The 20383-nt window shown below is 38.6% G+C and overlaps 1 protein-coding gene across 2 annotated transcripts in view; it reads right to left on the bottom strand.

The window, feature by feature from the left end:
* LOC103044531 (acid-sensing ion channel 2) overlaps positions 1–20383 on the bottom strand; it is a 317128-nt gene that overhangs the window by 74270 nt on the left and 222475 nt on the right. For both annotated transcript variants that reach the window (XM_049468103.1, XM_049468102.1), the window contains exon 2: positions 7610–7760. In XM_049468103.1, the coding sequence (XP_049324060.1) occupies positions 7610–7760 (151 nt within the window). The remainder of the gene's footprint in view (positions 1–7609; positions 7761–20383) is intronic.

Raw genomic sequence — 20383 nt, 5'->3', positions numbered from 1 at the left:
GTTTTTTTTTTGTGTAAATGGATCCAATATGTGTATAACATTGTCCGTATCTGCAGAGCCAGTAGATGAAGTGATTTTTTTTTTTCAGCTAGCAAAAAGGATTAGCTGTTAGCTGGTACAGATGATACAAAACAGTCCACGCAGCTTGCACTAGAAAATAAAGCATTAGAAGAAAAACAGAGTGTGTTTTCTGCGGTTTCGAAGCAATCTATCTGTGGCTTAGTTGAAGCAGTGCGAAGAGAGTTTCAGAATTGAGGTGAGAAGACAAAATGAAGAGAAAGCAACAGAAACTAGACGATAACAACAAACCAAACAAGAAGAAAATAACGTAGACAAGAACAGAAGAGACAAGACACAAATAAAAACAGAGAGAAAAAATTACCAGAAGACAGGATGAGAAGATTTGAAAAGAAAAGCAAAAAACAGTGAGGAGAAAGGGTCCAGTTGTGAATACGAGAAGGCAGGAAAAAAGAGTGAATCTGAAAAAATGACAAAATAAGAATAGAAGAATAAATCCCATGAGGAAAAAGGGAAAAGTAAAGAACTGTAAAGAAGAGAACAGAGACAATAATATATAAGAAATATAAAAAGCTAATGAGAAAAAGATTGATGAGAAAATAAAAGTCAAGAAAAGGAGAAAGAAGAGAGGAGAAGAAAATAATGACAAAAGCCGTGGTAAGAGAAGAAAAGAAATGACTAGAAAAGAAAAGAGAGTTATGAGGAGAGAAGAGATGAAAAGTAAATGGAGGAAAAATCAAGATCATTGAAAAGAAATAACTGAGATGAGAAGAGATGAAAAGTTAAAATCTAGAAAAAGAAAAGACAAGAAGGCAAGAGAAGAGAAAATCTGAGAAGAAAAGAGAGAGCAAGAGTAGAAACGCAAAGAGAAAAGCAGAGAAGATACAAACAGAGATGATAACGAAAAGAAAAGCAGAGATAACAAGAGACGCAAAGAGAAGAGATAAGTAAAAAACAGAAGAGAACGGAGCAAAAGAGATCAGAAACTAAAAAAGAGAAGGAATGAACAGTGAAAAGAAAACTAAAAAAAGGCTTGAAGAAAATGGATGAAAACACAGGACACGGGAGGAGTTCAGAATAGCCAAATAGAAAAGAGATACGAAAAGAACAGAAAAGAAGGTAAGAGTAAGATGAGATAAGAGGAACAGAGAAGAGAAGAGAAGAAAAGAGAGGAGAAAGGCTGAGTTAAGAAGAGAGTAGAGAATAAGACAAGAGAAAACCTGAGAAAAAATGAATAGAGAAAAGAGGAGAGAAGAAAACAAGCAATGAGTAGAGGAAAGAAGAAGAGGGTGAGCTGAGAAGAGAGGAGAAGACAAGAGAAGAGCTAATAAAAGAGAAGAGATAAGTTAAAAAAGGAAGACAAGAAGAGCTGAGTAGAGAAGAGAGAGAAAAAAAAATAGATGAGTAGAAAAGAGAAGAGAGGAGAGAAGAAGTCAAGGGAGGAGCTGATAAGAGAAGAGATAAGTAAAGTAGAGAAGAAGACGAGAAAAACTGAAAAGAGAAAAGACAAGAAAGAAGCTAAGAAGAGAAGAGAGGAGAGTAGAGGACAAGATGAGCTGAGCAGAGAGGAGAAGACAAGAGAAGAGTAACGAAGAGAAGAAGGCGAGAAGAGCTGAGAAGAGATGAATAGAGAAGAGAAGAGCTGAGAAGATAAGAAAACAAAAGAAGAGCTGAGAGAAGAAGAAAAGAGAAATGGTATAGATATTTTTTTGAATTGTTTCAGTGATGGATAATGACAGTCAGCGCTGAGTTTCCGCTGCTCCTCTGTTCTCTGCACACATTAACACACGTGTGATCTTCTTTACACTCATCTCTCCAAACCAACCGCCGCTTCATCCATCATCCTTCAGACCAGTCTGGAATAGCTGGCTGGATAATATGCAGAAACATTCAGCAGAAGATTGTGTAAATCTCAGGCATATTTTCAGTGTTATTTATCAGAGGAAGAGATTGTTCTGACCTCGGCTCTGCCACCTGTCAGGGATTCTCTGGGTGGAAACGATGCTTATGCATGCACACACTTTCACTCTCGCACCAATTTACTCTTTCTCTCCCTCTCTTTTCTCTGAAATAAGGTGTTGTAGCAGCGCTGTGGTGGGAAGTGAGGGGTGTTGGGGGGTGACCAGGTGCTTTGTGTAGATAATGGTGAGGCAGGCTGAGGAGCGGAATGACCGGACTCCCTGTACCTGTTTCAGAAAAGCTAAATCTAATACTGTAACTCATCTGTAAGCAATGCTATGTGCTGCATTTCAGAATATGAACAATAAAAGCTGGTCCTATACCAGCACTAATTCAGAAACAGAGAAAAGTCCTAATCTTAACAGAATCTATTCTCAACCAGCAGTAGATAGATAAAACAGTTTATAGAAAAAAAGCAGAGAATGAAGAAAAGAGAATTTTAGAGTAACAAAAAAAAAGAGAAAACTGAATTTAAGAAGTAAGAAAAGGAGAAGAGATCTAAAAAAACAAACAGGATTGAAGAGAAGAAAGAAAGATGAGAAGAAAGGAGTCAGGAAGGCAAGTGAAGAGCAGAGAGAAGAAAAGAAGAGACAAAAGGAGAGAAGATAGCAAAAGAGAGAAGAAAAGAAGAGACAAAAGGAGAGAAGATAGCAAATAAGAGAAGAAAAGAAAAGACAAAAGGAGAGAAGATAGCAAAAGAGAGAAGAAAAGAAGAGACAAAAGGAGAGAAGATAAGAGAGAAGAAAAGAAGAGACAAAAGGAGAGAAGATAGCAAAAGAGAGAAGAAAAGAAGAGACAAAAGGAGAGAAGATAAGAGAGAAGAAAAGAAGAGACAAAAGGAGAGAAGATAGCAAAAGAGAGAAGAAAAGAAGAGACAAAAGGAGAGAAGATAAGAGAGAAGAAAAGAAGAGACAAAAGGAGAGAAGATAGCAAAAGAGAGAAGAAAGAAAGTTACGAGGAAAATAAAAGAGTCAAGGAAGTAAAGGCGTCAAGGGCAGAAGAGAAAAGAAATGAAGAAAGGAAAATAAAAGAGAACAGAATAAGATATATATGTGAAGAGAAGATAAGAGGGAAGTAAACGATTTAAGGGCAGAGGAGAAGATAAGACAAGAGAAGAAGGAGTTGAGGTGAGAAGAGAAGTTTTGAAGTCAAAAAGAGTTAAACAGGATTGGTAGAGATGAAAGTCAAAAAGAGAAAAGCTGAGATAAGAGGAGAAAAAAAGGGAAGGAAGGAGTTGAGAAGAGAAGAGTAGATTGGAGAAAACAGGATAAAAGAAGAGGAGAGGAGTTAAGACAAGATCAGAAAAATGAGAAGAACAGGAGTATAGAAGTAAGGAAGAGCAGAGAAAACATATTAGAAAAAAAGCACTGAGATGAAAAGAAGAAGAGAAAAGAGATAAGAGAATGGAGGAGAGGAGATGATGGAAGAAGGGAAGAGAGGATAGAAGAAGAGAAGAGAAGGATAGAAAAATGAGAAGAAGAAAGGAGAAGAGAAGAAGGGAAGAATAGAGAAATAAGGAGAGAAGAGAGGATATGTGTATTTAGTGGTGTACGACAAGATAAGAAAATTGAGAAAATAGATAAGAAAGGAGTGAAGAGGAGCAAAGATAAAGAGTCAAGAGGCAGGAATAAAAAATATATATAAAAGAAATTCATAAAGATGAAGAGAAGAAAGGAGAACAGATGAGAAGTGAGGAGAGAAGAAGAGAAGATATGTGAGAAAAAGAGAGAAGAAATAAGGAGTAGAGAAGAGAGGAGAAGTGAGAAGAAGAGGAGAGGAGAAGAGAAGAGAGAAGAAATAAAGAGAAAAGAAGAGGGTAGAAGCGAGGAGAAGAGAAGAAAAGAGAGGAGAAGTAAGGGAAAGAGAATATAAATGAGGAGAAGAGAAGAAAAAAGATGAGAAGAAAGGACTCTAAACAGAAGAAAAGAGAACAGAAGAGAAAAAAGGACCCATTAAGAGAGGAGGAGAAATTAGGAGAAGACAGGAGAAGAGAAGAGAGATGTGTCAGCAGTGAAACAGGGTCTCAGGGTTATATGAGGCTCAGCTGAATGGCTGGCTGTGCTGTGCTGCTCAGGCTGCTGCTAGTCTGGAGTGGCTTAACCTGCAGGATTTGTCGGCTGTGCTGGAAGCAGCTAAACTCTGATAAAGCCTGGATTCTCTCTCAGCGTTCGCTGTGCTGCTGAACCACACTCAGCTTAGTCTTTTAATTCCTGAGATGTTAAAGTAGCAGCTTGGCACAGAATGGAAGGAGTTGGAAGATGTGCACCAATTAGCCTCATACTAACTGTATGTACGCCTAAACATCCCACTGTAGCCACACAGTAATCTTACTGTCTGAATTAGCTTATAGCTCCAGAACTAAATTAAAGAAGAAAAATACAGACACCAAAAAGTTGAGGCTAAATTTGAAGGAATTAGGTTTTTGATAAGTAGATGTATGAAAATGTCTGTTCCAATGTCAGTCAATCACTTTAATAAAAAAGAGAAGAGAAGAAAGCATTCATAAAGAGAAAAGACAGGAAGAGATGAGAAGAGAAAAGTTGAAAGGACTAATTAAAAAAAGAAGAAAACAAAGGAGAAAAGAAAGAAAAGATTTATAAAGATAAAAGAAGAGAAGGAAATATTTATAACGAGAAGAGACAAGAAAAAATAACTCATTAAGAAAAAAAGATAAAAGAGGAAATGGCTCTAAAGGAAAGAGAAGAAAGGACTCATTAAGAAAAAAGAAGAGAAAATACGGGTTCAAAAGTGAAGAAAGGGCTCTAAAAAGAAGAAAAGAGAAGAAAGGACTTTAAAGAGCAGAAAAGAGAACAGAAGAGAAGAAAGGCTGAATTAAGAGAGAAGAAGAAAAAAAGGACTCATTAATATAAGAGAAGAAAGGATCAACTAAGAAAAAAGAAGAGAAAAGAAGAAAGGGCTATAAGCGGAAAAAAGAAAGGACACTGAAGAGAAGAAGAGAGAACAGAAGAAAAGAAAGGACTCATTAAGAGAAGAGAAGAAAACAGGAGAGGAAAGAAGAAAGGACTCTAAAAAGAAGAAAAGAGAAGAAAGGACTTATTAAGAAAAGAAAGAACTTATTAAGAAAAGAGAAGAGAAGAAAGGGCACTAAAGAAAGAGAACAGAAAAGGACTAATTAAGAAAAGAGAAGAGAAGAATAAAGAAGAAAAGAAAAAGAGAAGCGAAGAAAGGGCTCTAAAGACAAAAAGGTGAAGAAAGAACTCATTAAGTAAAGAGAAGAGAAGAAAGGACTCACTAATAAAGAGAATAAAAGACTCAATAAGAAAAAGAAGAGAAAAGAAAAAAGCACTCTAAAAAGAAGAGAAGAAAAGAGAAGAGAAGAAAGGGCACTAAAGAGAAGTAAAGAGAACAGAAAAAAGGACTAATTAAGAGAAAAAGAAAAGAGAAGTGAAAAAAGGGCTCTAAAGACAAAAAGGTGAAGAAAAGAAGTAAAAAGAGAAGACAGAAGAAAGGACTCATTAATAAAGAGAAGAAAAGACTCAATAAGAAAAAAAGAAGAGAAAAGAAGAAAGCACTCTAAAGAGAAGAGAAAAAAGGACTCATTCATAAAGAGAAGAAAAGACTCAATAAGAAAAAAAAGAGAAAAGAAAAAAAGGACTCATTAAGAGAAGAGAAGAAGAAAAGAGAAGAGAAAAAAGGGCACTAAAGAGAGAAAAAGATAACTGAAAAAAGGACTCATTAAGAGAAGAGAAGCGAAGAAAGGGTTTTAAAAACAAAAAAGGTGAAGAAAGAACTCATTAAGTAAAGAGAAGAGAATAAAAAAGAACTGTATTTGTGTGTGTGCATTTGCATATCTCTGTCAGCAATAGATTCAAAAAGTAGTTCCATTTCCAGTATCCATTTCTTAGAAGGGATATCCACAAACGTTTGTACAGATAATGGTAGCACATATTTTTTTTTTATTTCACTTTAAAATCTCAGTAGTTTTTCTTCATATTAGCTGTCCTGCAGCATCTCCACACTGAAGCCTAGCCATGCAGGACCCTATCAAAAGGACAAGGTGATCCCTGTGGAGGAGTGTTGGAGCAGTAAAGCGATCTTAGTGAAGTAATGAGGTACTCTTTACTCTCTTTAAGGGTCTCGGGAGGAGGACGTCACACTGAAAACATTTGACAGAGCTTCTCACTGCTTTAATAAGGAGCCTGTGGGAGTGTGAAGGAGAATGCTAACAGTGAGAATGTTTAACACTCTGCCTTGCCTGGGCTGAACAAACAGGCCTGAGGTTGTGAAGATTAGACGGCCTAAACGTTCTGCACTCTAAAGCCCTGTTTGGGGGGCACTAGCTGTATCTGGGTAAGTGGAGAGAAGTATTTTTACCTTGGGAAATCAGTAAAAAGTTTGCACAGGATGAGATGTTTCAGTATAAATGACTGAGATGGGAGTGGCTACTTCATTTATACACTGCTGTCACCTTTAAAGAATCTTAATAGGGATGCAATGAATATTTGTCAATCAAAAATACTTGGACCAATATGGCAACACTACTACTTTTAGTGTTCGGCCAAATAAATGAAAATTCGAAATGATTTATACCAAAAGATGAATGATATGATTCATTCTTCCCCTCCTCCCGCAGGTTTAAGTTCATTTTTACATGCTAATTGTATAAACTGGAGTGTTCAGAATCACTTATCAAATTTTGTGTGTAGTTTGTAGTTTATTATCACTTCATAAACTTGCTGTTTCCTAGATAAAAGTTATGAGCTTTATGATCTGTTTGTTTCTCTGTAAAAGTTTCCCACTCACATGTGACTTGAGTAGCACTACTGAGGTAATTTAAGACTTTAACATTGCACTGTTGAGGGACATTGCTTTAAAAAGATTTGCACTGTTAAACATACTGTATAGGAATACTGTAGCACTACTGAGGTAGGTAGACAGCTAAATATGTACCTAGAATAGCATTGCTGAAATAAATGTATGATTAGAATAGCACGGCTCAGAACAATGTACTGTTTATGCTTTGTTGGTAAGCCTGCTATTATGTTAAAAATGTTGTATTTAATGCAATTTTATGCAGGCATGCAATTCCAAATGATTCCTTTGGACAATGGAACTGAAAAACCTGATTTTAGAGCACAATAATTTATTGTCCTGACGGACAGTTCTGGTGGAAACAGGAGAGTTAAGGTGCACATTAAATTCTGCCGTGATTTGATCAGCCGTGGTTTTATATTTTTTGGATACAATCCGGCTTAGCACCCGAACATTCCTTTCAGACAGCTTCCTCTTGCGTCCACAGTTAATCCTGTTGGATGTGGTTGGTCCTTTTTGGTGGTATGCTGACATTACCCTGGATACTGACTTGCCGTCTTGGTCACAGATGCGCCAGCAAGACGTGCACCAACAATTTGTCCTTTTCTGAACTTATGTCACAACAGTATTTCACCAATAATGTTGTGTGCATTGCATTATTTTGAGCAAAACAATATTTTGGGCTATTACCCTGCTAATTGAACCTTCACACTCTGCTCTTACTGGTGCAATGTGCAATTAATGAAGATTTCCCACCAGGCTGCTCCAAATTAGCCATGAAACCTCCCACACTAAAAAAAACAGGTGTTTCAGTTTCATTGTCAACCCCTGTATGTGCTGAGTGTGTGTTTAAGTGTACCTGTCTCCCCCCACACCGGCAGGTACTCGTCTTGCTGAATGTCCAGCATTATCTCCAGGCCGTTGCCGGTTCCTCCCTTCATTGTGGTTCGTAGAGTCTTCCCCTCTTCGGCTGCATTGAACATGTAACACTTCCCATACCGTGTAAACACCTGCAAACATACAGAGAGAAAGAGAGAAAGTTAATTCATTCATTTATGCATCGTGGATAAACTTTGCATCATGAAACCATAGGCAGAAAACCTGACCAGTAGAAGGTAGAATGTATTGATATGTTTTAATTTTAAAATAACTTTTTAACTAAAGTATCCTGAACTTTTAAACTGCATTCAGAAAGATGATCAAAAACCTAATGGTGAAACTGGCACTCATCAGGATGTCAGCTGAGCATAAGCTCTGTACAAAAACATATGACCTGTTTTTTTGCCTTGCCAGACTACAAGTACATGTGTTTTATCTTTCTTAGTGTGATTGATGATGCTTATCAACATTTGTCATTTGTTGGGTGCCAACATTTAAAAGCTTTTCAAACAAAACCTCAGTCTTAAACACATACAGCTCTGGAAAAAAAATAAGAGACCACTTAATAACGATATTTCCCCTAATTTTACCAAATGGAAAACCTTTGAAATATAATCAAGAGGAAGATGGATGATCACAAGCCATCAAACAGAGCGGAACTGCTTGAATTTTTGCACCAGTAGTGGCAAAAAAAGTTATCCAAAATCAGTGTGTAAGACTGGTGGAGGAGAACATGCCAAGATGCATGAAAACTGTGATTAAAAACCAGGCTTATTCCACCAAATAGTTTTTTTTGCATTATTTGAGGTATTTGAGGTTATTTCAGCCATTTCACTGAAATTTTTTCCAGAGCTGTATTTTGGCTTTCAGTTTGTAAAAACAGGGGAGATGTGTAATCCAAAAAGCTTCAAACGGATCACAGAGCAATGAACAAAACTAGATTGTCCCTGGGTCACTCTGCCAAGCATCTGTCCATCAGATGCAGAGCACTGGACTGACCTCTGCTGCTCTGGTTTCAGAGGGACTCTACTAGAGGTTCTCATCCGGAAGCAAAGGCTCGCATTTGCTCCCATTCATTTATCAAGCCTAGACTTTACACTGTGGACTGACCAGAGACAAATCCATCCTATTAGAAGTTAATGGAGCATAGGAAGAAACACACTACTATATCCTACTTTTGACTTCACTGACTTCTCTCTCTCTCTCTATCTCTAATTGAAACTCTAGCTCTCTTGCTCTCATTCTGTCTCACTTTCTCTATTATCAGACGTTCAGTGAGTTCATAGACAGTGTGTGTTTTGATGGAAAATGGCCTGGCAATAGCCTGTAGACGGAAGAACATGAACCAGGGAGAGTGGAGAAAATGAGAGTTCATGGAAAGCTAATGCTACATTTTGAGTTGTAAGGGTCCAACTGGTACATTCCTATCATGGAGACACAATATATGTGAAAAACATATATTCCTCCAACCAGCTAACTTGGCCAATTTGGTTAATCTGGTTGAATGAACTTTCCTCTTGAACAGCATAGGATTTGTTTTAGTTTTAGTTAGACTGGTTTAGCTGGTCTCATACAAGCTTGATCAAGTTTATTAAGATATCAAGACAGTAAGTATGATTAAGCTTAAGCATGTTGACTGAGCTACAAGACCATCGTGAACACACTAGTTGACCCGCTGGTCTACCAGCAAACCAACATCACCAAGCGAAATACAAGTGGTTGGACAACATTACCTGCAAACCATCATTGTTAATAGGTAAGACAAAGGTGATCAACCTGAAAAGGCCAAAATCACCAAGATGGTTGACCCAAATGACCAGTAAATTCAATTCACTGGTTAAGAAGCATGACAAGCAAAACCAAGACTGTGGACCAGCATGGACAAAGCTGAATGATCAGAAAAGCCAGCATCACCAAGCTGTTCAACCAAAAAGACCTGAATGACCAAGCTAAACAACCAAAAATACCAGCATGATCAAGCTAGTTGGCCAGAACGCAGAGCAAATCCAATCTGTTAAATCACATGGCCAGAAAGACCACATTGGTTGACCAACCTGATCAGTAAATCCAAGCTGGTTGAACAGCATGACCAGTAAACCCAGGAACTGTCAACCAATAGCAAAACCAAGATGGTCGACCAGCACAACCAAGCTCAATGTACAGAAAATCCAACATTACTAAGCTGGTCAACCAGAAAGACCAGCATTACCAAGCCAGAATGTAAAGGAAAACCACCCTGGTGGATCAAAATGACCAGTAAATCAAAGCTGGTTAAACAGCATGATCAGCCATCCCAAGAATGGTCAACCAGTATAAAGATTATGATCATATTGGTTGATCAGAAAGACCAGCATCACCAAGCTGGTTGACCAACAGTATGTCCAAGCTTGTTGATTAGCAAAAACAAGAAGGTGGACCAGCATGGCCAAGCTGGTGAACAAGAAGACTAGCATTACCAAACTGGTTGACCTGCATGAACAAGCTGGTCAACCAAAAAGGGCCAGCATCAACAAGCTGGTTAACCAACATGACCAGTAAGTTCAAGATGGTGGACCAACATGACCAAGTTAAACAAACAGAAAAGCCAGCATAACCAAGCTGGTTGACCATAAATATCAGTGTCCCCAAGCTAGTAGACCAATATGACCAATATGACCAAACATTATGAAATGCAACGTAGGCTTAGCTAGTTAAGAGTTTTTTTAACCAGCTAGCTTTCCAACCTTGACCGTCAAAGACCACCTAAGACTATCTGAGACCAGCTGGATTTTCCACTAGAGTCAACTGTAGACGCAAGAGACTGAAGTGGAAATGCACAAATATTTATTCATAACAATGACACGAAAAACAAAATTGGATGTAATGCAATGCCATCAAGCCTTCATTGCTGATACCACACAGAGGAGTCGTAGAAATGCTGTAATATTGTGTGCTGTAATGACTGATGCACAGCACACTGCCAATCATAGGCGTAGGAACCGGGGGGGATGGGTGGGACATGTCCCACCCAATATTAGAAACAGGTGGATTTGTCCCCCCCAAAAATGATATCAGTTCGCTCAGGTCAGCTGTACTATTAATGAGGAGACAGACCGGACCAATCACGGAGCCGGTTCAGGTATTAAGTCACGCCTCTCAGTAGAAACAGCCAATCAGCTTGCTGGTTTTGCGGCGCGCGGAGCAGAGGCAGTTTGCTGTTGGGGAAGCCCCGCCCCCTCGCTGTGAGATTTAGCAGCGGGATCCGGACGCAGCAGCTTCAGCTGATTTTAAAGCAGATCTGGATATACGGAGATTTTTCTAAAAGAAAGGTAACGATAGGCTAACCACTTCAACTGTGATGATATGTTTCTGATAGCTGGTTAAAAATACACGTCTCTGAATCAGCACACAGTTTAAACCCACTGTGATTAATAAACTGCAGCTGTGTTAGTGTGTAAGCTTATCTTTGGAATTAGCTAGATTGGGAGTCAGGGTTAAAGGAAAAAAATAAAATATATATGTAATGTTTCCCTGTACCTGATCAGCTAATCACTTTAATTTTAGAAGCTGGATGTAGATGATTGCCAGAATTTCGTACAGTACTTTAAGTTGGTAGTTTAAAGCAGTTACTTAACCCCGATCACTGCCCTAAACTAGTGTTTTCCACCTGATCAGCTAATAAACAGTCATTTACTGAGTTTACCTGTTAAAATCCTTTAGCCCCCTATGGAGCCTAAATTAATCATGTATATCCACCAGAGGAAGCTCTAGAATATGCAGAACAGTGTTAATATGCAGTAGAATATATAAGAACTGGGTTGAGAAACACTGCTTTAACCTGACTTCTGTTCATTTGTATTTCACAGTAAGACCACATATCCTGACGTTTATAAAAGTCTCTATGAAACTAAAGTTACATTCTTTTACATAAAAGGACACCATCTTAAGAAGAGCTCTCAGTAGAAAAAAATAAAAGTGCAGGAGAAAATGTAAATATACAACAGAATTGACATGCCAATGCATAATAATAATAATAATAATAATAATAATAATAATAATAATAATAATAATAACAATAATAATAATCTGTTATATTATTTTAAATATTAGGTGATAACTGAAAATTTTTGTCATATGTACATAATTCAGACATTGCTTGCATAATTTTTCTAACAACAGTAGCTGTAATGTGGAGTAACATGTTTAGGTTGTAAAATCACCTTATAATAATAATTTACTTTTAATTAAAAGTAATTTCCACAAATGTTGTTCTAGGAAACTATTGGGTGGGCTTGGGTTCATATTGGCAAATGTGTCCCCCCCAATATCAAGCCCGCTCCTACGCCCTTGCTGCCAATTCATGCAGTGGGGGGGGGGGGGGGGGGTGTTTAGTATATTCATTACCCTATTCTTTGCATCTGTTTGGAAACAAGGGCAACACTGTATTTGTATAACCCTGAATCTTATACTTTTTATGTAGAGTTTATGTCTACATTTGCCAGGAGTTACGCTCTCTGCTGTCCAGAAAAGACTTTTGTACTAGATTTTGGAGCATTGCTGTAAGGATTTGAATGCTTTCAGAAACAAGATCATTAGTCAGGTCAGGATGTTGGATGATCGATTGGTGGAAATGGCCCAGTCATTAGTAAATAGCAAGATGAATGGCTTGTTATAAGACATCATTTATGATATCATGAGGTAGGGTTCAAAATATGATATGTTGCAAGATCACCTTGATCGCCTTTAAGTCAAAGATGCTATGCCATAGCCAGCCACATCTCCAGGCCTGAGTATTAGCACAGTCTAGCAATCTGATGCAACCCTCGCAGCTGACACACACACACACACACATGCAAATGAGGATGGAGATTCGGAGATCTTGCATTAATACATCCCAATAACCCTTGTGACCCCGACTGTATCGTCCCTCTAGCCACATCCCGGAGAACAAAGGAGTGATGGATAGGAAGACAAAGCGGAAGAGGGAAGGGAGCTGTTCACCAGTTAGCCCAAGCAGATCCTTCTGGAGATGTGGGTCAAAGCCTTTACTGTCCACTTGCTCTGACTGATTGATTGGAATAATCAGGCCAACAATGAAGCTCCCTCCCAGCGCACATTAGCCTTGTATGCAGTGTCAGAACTAATCAAGCCAGGTAGACAGCTTGGGCAGAAGCACAAAGAAGAAATGTTCTAAAACAAAAGGAAGCTGAAGATACTTGGCTCTGGATTTGTTAATACTTGGAGGGATGTGCAAGTTCCACAGGAATAGGAGTTTTTAAATTCTGATTTAAGGTCAGTTTGCCAATCAAACAAGCCCAGCAACAATTCTATGGACATTATCAATCCATGCACCAAATCTACCAACAGTGTGGACCATCTCTATGGACCATGGACTCAATGGTTTTGGTTTTGGAAACAATTCTATGAATTCTGTGAATCTGTGGGATTATAGGAACGCTTTGGACCAAATCTGTGGACCCTATAGATCAGGAACTCAACCCTTTAGACAGTGGACTCAGGTAACCAATTCTATGGGTTCTGTAAATCTGTGGAGTTACAGGAACTTTTTGGAATCAATGGATATTTGATGGAAAATCTGTGAACCCTATGGATCAGGAACCTAACCATGTACATCATGGACTCTTCTATGGATTCTGTGAATCTGTGGAGATACAAGAACTCTTTGGACACCAAAGATATTGGCTGGAAATAGCCTATAAAACATAAATGCAGGCTTATGTTCAAATTTGTGGACCCTATGGATAAGGAACTCAATAATATAGACTGTGGACTCAAGGAAACAAATCTATGGATAATGTGAATCTGTGGAGTTATAGAAACTCTTTGGACCCAAAGATATTGAATGGAAATAGCCCACAAAACATAAATGCAGGCTTTCAAGTTCAAATTTGTGGACCCTATGGATAAGGAAGTCAACCCTATAGACTGTGGATGTAGGGAAATAATTCTATGGATTCTCTAAATGTTCTGTGGAGTTACAGGAACTCTTTGGACCTCAAAGTTATTGGCTGGAAATGGCCTATAAAATATAACTGCAGGCCTACAAGTCCAAATCTGTGGACCCTATGGATCAGGAAGTCAACCGTATAGACCGTTGACTCTGGGTGACAATTCCATGGATTTTCTGAATCTACTGTGGAGTTACAGGAACTTTTTGGACTCCATAGACAATGGACAAAAATAGACCATAAAATATAAATGCATGCCTACAAGTCCAAATCTGTGGACCCTATGAATCAGGAACTCAGCCCTATAGACCATGGACTCTGAGAAACAATTCTATGGATTCTCTGAATCTTCTGTGGAGTTACAAGAACTCTTTGGACTCCACAGATATAGACATTGATGGAAACACTAAGTGACATTGAAAGAACCCAGTGTGATCTATTGAATCTGTGGAAAGTTCACAGTGTTTGCCTATAGAGTCCATAGACTGCACTGTGGGTGAATATGGGTTTAAAAATGGACCATATGGGTTCAATGCATTTAAAGAAAGAACTCTTTAAACTCTATGAACTTAGTAAGCAAACTCTGTGAACTCTGCCAAGCAACTCCTCACTGGTCTGAGCTGCAAGAGATGTTTAAAAATAGTATACACTGTAAAAAATGATTTTTTGACTTTGTAAATACAACAAGGACAATTAAAGTAATTTCTACATGAAAACATCAATTCTGAGAATTACTCAAAAATGTAATGTATAATTCAGTGTAATACTTGGAGTTTCTGCGTAATTGTGTGTCTTCCCATTTAGTTAAATACATTCAGTAAATTTAACTGTAGTAACTGTAGTAAAAATTACTGAAATGTTGTCATCATTACATTAACTAAAGAAATTCAAGTAAAATGTTGCCAAAAGAACGCTCGTGTGACGTCAGACGTTAGACACGCCCCAACTTAATGCGGGGCGCTAGAGTGTGGCTCTGGGATAACAGGTACTGCCTGTCAGATGATTGCTGAACGCGTCTTTCTTCATCCTTTTATCCAGGTGGGAAATAAGTAAATGTTGGAGTGTATAATGTGATATGGGTATAAGAGTGTTGATATGGGTATAAGTGTGTTGTGTGTAATATGAGCCGCCCCGGTATCGTGTTAGCGTTAGCTACCGCGGCTAATTAACTCGGCGCCTGGCCACCGCTATTGTTTGCTAATTTCTCCGGATAGCATTTAGCTAACCCCCCAGCTTTATGACAAAGTGCCCTAGTCTATTCTCCCGCTAGCATTAGCTACCTCCTCTCAGTTACCATGAGGCTAGCCATGTTTACTGTGTATTATATGACTCCCGTTAGCATTTGCTAACTCCTCAGTTACCACGAGGCTAGCCGAGCTTACTGTGTAGTCTATGGCCCTCACTAGCATTAACTGCTTGCCTCAGTTACCACGAGGCTAGCCGAGCTTACTGTGTAGTCTATGGCCCTCACTAGAATTAGCTACTTGGCTCAGTTACCACGAGGCTAGCCGAGCTAGTATATGGCCCTCACTAGCATTAGCTACTTGGCTCAGTTACAACGAGGCTAGCCGAGCTTACTGTGTAGTATATGGCCCTCACTAGCATTAACTGCTTGCCTCAGTTACCACGAGGCTAGCCGAGCTTACTGTGTAGTATATGGCCCTCACTAGCATTAACTGCTTGCCTCAGTTACCACGAGGCTAGCCGAGCTTACTGTGTAGTATATGGCCCTCACTAGCATTAACTGCTTGCCCCAGTTACCACGAGGCTAGCCGAGCTTACTGTGTAGTATATGGCCCTCACTAGCATTAACTGCTTGCCTCAGTTACCACGAGGCTAGCCGAGCTTACTGTGTAGTCTATGGCCCTCACTAGAATTAGCTACTTGGCTCAGTTACCACGAGGCTAGCCGAGCTTACTGTGTAGTATATGGCCCTCACTAGCATTAACTGCTTGCCTCAGTTACCACGAGGCTAGCCGAGCTTACTGTGTAGTATATGGCCCTCACTAGCATTAGCTACTTGCCTCAGTAACTATGCCCTTGGCCAGCGCACACACGAGCAGATTCTTTGACATAAATTGACCCAAAAAATGATTCTGAATCTCTGGTCTGAAGAAAGCAGTGTTCCTCATATGTGGTTGAATATTGTCTCGTGAGATGTTTGAGTTCATTTTATATCATTCTGTGATCAATTGTTTCTGGATTACTTCTCTTAATTGTATAGAGCAAGAGCTAAGCTAAATTGGGATAGAAGATAAAACTAAGACAGGTCAAGTGGACATTTGTTAAGCAGTTAACCAGTTAAGCAGTACTCTTACAAAATGCCCATAATTTTTCTGTGTGTTTTGTGTTTAAAAATAAAATTATATTTTGTGGATATTGTGTGTCTTCATTTTTCAGGGAGGTGTTTTAAGCAGTGCCCATTATTAACAAAATACTTGGAGTTTTTAGTGTAATATGTGTACTAGTTTTTTACCAGAAATTTTAATCAAAATGTAACTAAGTAAAAAAATACTTGCTTTCAGTGGTAAATATTACTTTGGTATTACTAATAAAAACTGTAAGGAGATGCAAGTAAATTTTACTTAAAAAAATGCTATGTTAAATTTACTTAGTATTTCTGTGTGTAAAACGTGTACAAGGTTTTTACTAGTAATTTTTAATCAAAATATAACTAAGTAAAAAATACTTGCTTTCAGTAGTAAATTTTACTTTGGTATTACTAATAAAAACTGTAAGGAGATGCAAGTAAATTTTACTTCAAAAAATGCTATGTTAAATTTACTTAGTATTTCTGTGTGTAAAACGTGTACAAGGTTTTTTTAAGTAAATCCTACTCCACATTTTTTTCAGTGTAGTCCTAATTGTTTCCGACAATATTTTTTTCCTATAAACATTCTATGCTATATTTACATAGGCTCTCTTCCTGAGAGACTTTATATTTTCTATTTGTTCAATCAGAAAATATATCCCAGGGTAGCGTTAATGAGCCAGAGTCTTAAGACACCCCTGAGGCTGGAAACAGCCAGAAACAAGAGCCATTACCTCAATATAAAAATGCACTTAAGTATTCACAAGCGCAGTTATGTTTTTGCAAGGTTACTGCAAGGTTAAGGATTACGATTTGATTCAAATTTAACATGGAAGCTTTTATATTAAGAACATTACTCAAAAGCTCGGCCAAAAGACAAGGGCAAGGGCCAAAACTAAGGGTCGAAACAGGCATCCAGAATAACCAGAATCAAAAGCACAAGACCAAGTTCAGAAACAGAGCCAGAAAAGAAAGAGTCAAAGGCCAAAAGCCAAAAACAAAGTTGGTATACAAGGCTGTGGCAATACTTGGCAAAGTTAACCAAACAAACAGGTCATATATAGAGAATCGTGAAGGAGACACAAAAGAAAGTTCACAATGGAAAACAAACAATATGACATAAGGTGATTATTAACCTGAGATTGAAAAGTGATTGAATGTGATGTCAGGTGTTCCCTTAAGGGATTTTGGGAAGTGTAGTTTGAGCTGGTCTCCAGGAGTAAGCAGACGGTGTGGCAGTAGATGAAACCTACACAATTTTAGGCTTGATTTTAGAAGATTTTAAAGGTTTTAGAAGAACAAGACTTGGATTGGAGACAAATTACTCAGTCACTCACTCAGTCGCTATGTGTGAAAGGGCAAAAGACACAATCTCAGAGCTTGCCAAGTCAACGCCAATGCCTTGCAAGCTCATGACAAATGTCTGGCAGGTTTTATATCTGGACCTGAAGGTGACTGTTACAGCCAATAAGAGCACAGTAGGTTGTCACACAAACCGCTTGCATCACTTGCGTATCTTTCTAAAAAATAAATGAGTCTTGGGCGTGGCAACACAAATCAGGTTTTGGAGAGCATTCTGGCTCCCAGTTGGTTCCTCCTGGTGAAAGATTGTGTAAATTGTGATCAGCTTACTAATGGGTTATTTTAATCTGTAAGAATGAAAGAATCTAACCATTCTTTTTTTAGTAACAAGTGATCTAACACGTTACTATTTCCAATCCAGTAATCACATTACTCCCCATCTCAGGGATTGACATCTGGCCTATGCGACATACATGTAACTCCATACAGAGACACAAACACTGAAGGGAAGAGAGAGATGTGTTTTAGCTGGAAATACAGACACTATTCTGAGTTTGTATCAGACAATATCCAGGTTGGTTGTTTACTCTGTGCTGCGATAAAGTGATAACTAGCTTCAAAAACACAACGTGAAGTTTGAAAGAAATGTTTGGAGATGCAGCGGCACACTTAACAAGAACAAGCCCCAAAGGTAGAGCAATCTTCCAGTAAAGTGAGTTTTGGCAAAACTTTTACTTATGTTGAGGCAGCAGTAACTTAAAAGTAACTTAAAATCAAGTAATTCATAAAGTAACTACATTCATTTTTAAGGGGGTAATCAATAATCAGATTACTTTTTTAAAGTAACCATGTGTGTTGCTGGTCAGTCTCAAAGTCTAAAAGCCACAATGACTTGTGACTTAATGACTAAGTTTTGTAGTGTAAAAAGTAAAAAGAAACAAAGATCTGATGCCTCTAAAAGTCCTGCAGTGTGAGTCCAACATAACCAGCCACAGTAATAGTGAATACAAGCCCTCCCAAACTCACCACGCTGTCCAAGGTGCTGAACACCCAGGGAGTTTTGTTGTGCATAGCGAGAAGGAGGAGTGGCCAAATCTCACAAAAGTGGGGCATTGTGGTTTATTTTGATGCTTCTCTATCTTGCTATCTTCTTGAATAACCAAATTAAACAGCCTCTATGGGACCTTCATTCACACCTCTTGGACTTTGAGCCTCTCGGAGCCAAGTGAATCCTTTCCCAACATGAAAGCTGTGTCCCTAACCTCATTACCATCCCATAATGTCTAGTTTATTTCCTAAAACCTAATACTTTTAATCCTAGGACACGTAATTGAATGTTTAAGTAAATAATGAATTATGGGGAGCAAGCTTTGCCTTATTTACTAAGGAAAATATGTAACAGTAGGGTATTCTTGGTTGATGATCAGTTGTTTGCAATATTTGCCTTCTCCCCAGAAACACAATGGACAATTCTTTACAAAGTTGCAGAAAGTAAGTAAAACATTTTCACACAGGAAAGTTTTTTTTTGTGGAAAACTTAGTGAAGTTAGCTGGCAAGTGAATGTTTCACTGAGATTTGGTATTCATATTACCAGCAAGCTTAGCTCTGCCTGGCGTCTGCAGCCTCTGAACTACATTGCCCAGGATGCACCACACACCGACATTGCGCCCAATCCCGATCACATGACACAGCACATGACACTTCCAGGAAGTAGATCACCTGAGTTCTAGTATTGATGGTTTATCCTTGTACAACGCATTTTTCCATTGTCGTTTTGACCTTGTTTTTGGATTACCAACATTAATTTTTGTTCACCCTCTGATAATGCCTTGCCATGATTGACCTCTGGACTGTTTATCATCCTTGGTATTGACCTTGCTTTGTCTGACCACCCCTTTGCTTTGTCTAATACTTTTTTTTTTTAATAAAGTATACCTTGATATACATCTGCGTGTCTGAGAGTTCAATAATAATTGAATTGTCACTTTTGTAGGTACAATTAGGTGGCTAACACCCTATTAAAATGCACCAGAGTACAGGAAATTACCTCTAATTCATTAATTTGTTTTTATGAGGATACCTCAGAACCAGAACCTTCCCACACACACAGTCTGCCCTCCCCCCAACACCCCCCGCAGGTAAAAAAAAGTGTTTCTGTTTGATACTGTCTAGGCTTGAGCCAAGGAAACAAGTGCATGCAACACATCACACAAAAGTACTGTTTCCGGACGGGATTCGTTTCTCAGGGGGTCCTGAGGTAATTTTTTTTGTTTTTTTTAATGGGGGGGGTCCTCTGTGATTTTATTTTTGCTTGGAACGACCATGTACATGTTTTCTCAGATGTCCTCTAAGAAAATTACAGGCTGAATTACTTACTGTTTTTCGTTAGTCATGAACTGTTCCTGTCATGATAGAGTCTTATTATTCGATACGTTTGAAGGGCTCGAGCTGAATCATATTTGCAAGAATAAACTGACAAATGATCCCGTGGGCAAGATACCGTTCATCAGCTTCATGGACTACAGGGTCACGCTGACCTCGTTTCTGAATTGCTCTATGCAGAGCGCCCGTGCTGATCTGAGATCAGGACCTGCACGGCAGCCGCTTTTATCGTAAGGCGAAAGCTGACTCACTGGCTGTGAATGAACTAAAAAATGTAGCGTACGAATTTCGCAAAGTCACACACTACTCTTTAAATGCTAAGTAGGCAGGTCTTGTTAGTCATAGGCCATGAGTCAGCACACACGCACACACACATACACACAAACATATACATATGCACATAAGCACATAAATCAAATAAATGCCCTGGAGAGGGCTGCCAGCGCCCTGGTCCAGATAACCAGCATGAATATTCAGAGTGCCATCCTTCAAGCTTTAGAACATCATCTTAACTGTGGCTGCAATAGCCCCCAGAGCATTAGAGTAGATGGAGAGAGCAAGAGAGAGAGAGAGAGAGAGAGAGAGTAGAGTAAGTAAACAGAGTCTGGCTTATAAACAGCATAGAGGTATTTATGCTGCATATGAAAGTTATTTAAGCCTTTATCCAAATCACATTTTCATAAAATTTCTTTAGCAAACCTAGAGTGTCTTTTCCATAGTATCACTCAAACACGATCGATGTGTTTCTTACATTTTATACGATACTTTTGGTGCATTGAGTTTTAGGCACTTTATTTAAGCGATTTATAG

The sequence above is a fragment of the Astyanax mexicanus genome, chromosome 19, assembly GCF_023375975.1.
Source record: "Astyanax mexicanus isolate ESR-SI-001 chromosome 19, AstMex3_surface, whole genome shotgun sequence".
Classification (NCBI taxonomy): Eukaryota; Metazoa; Chordata; class Actinopteri; order Characiformes; family Acestrorhamphidae; genus Astyanax; species Astyanax mexicanus.
This window is presented reverse-complemented; position numbering and strand designations above follow the sequence as displayed.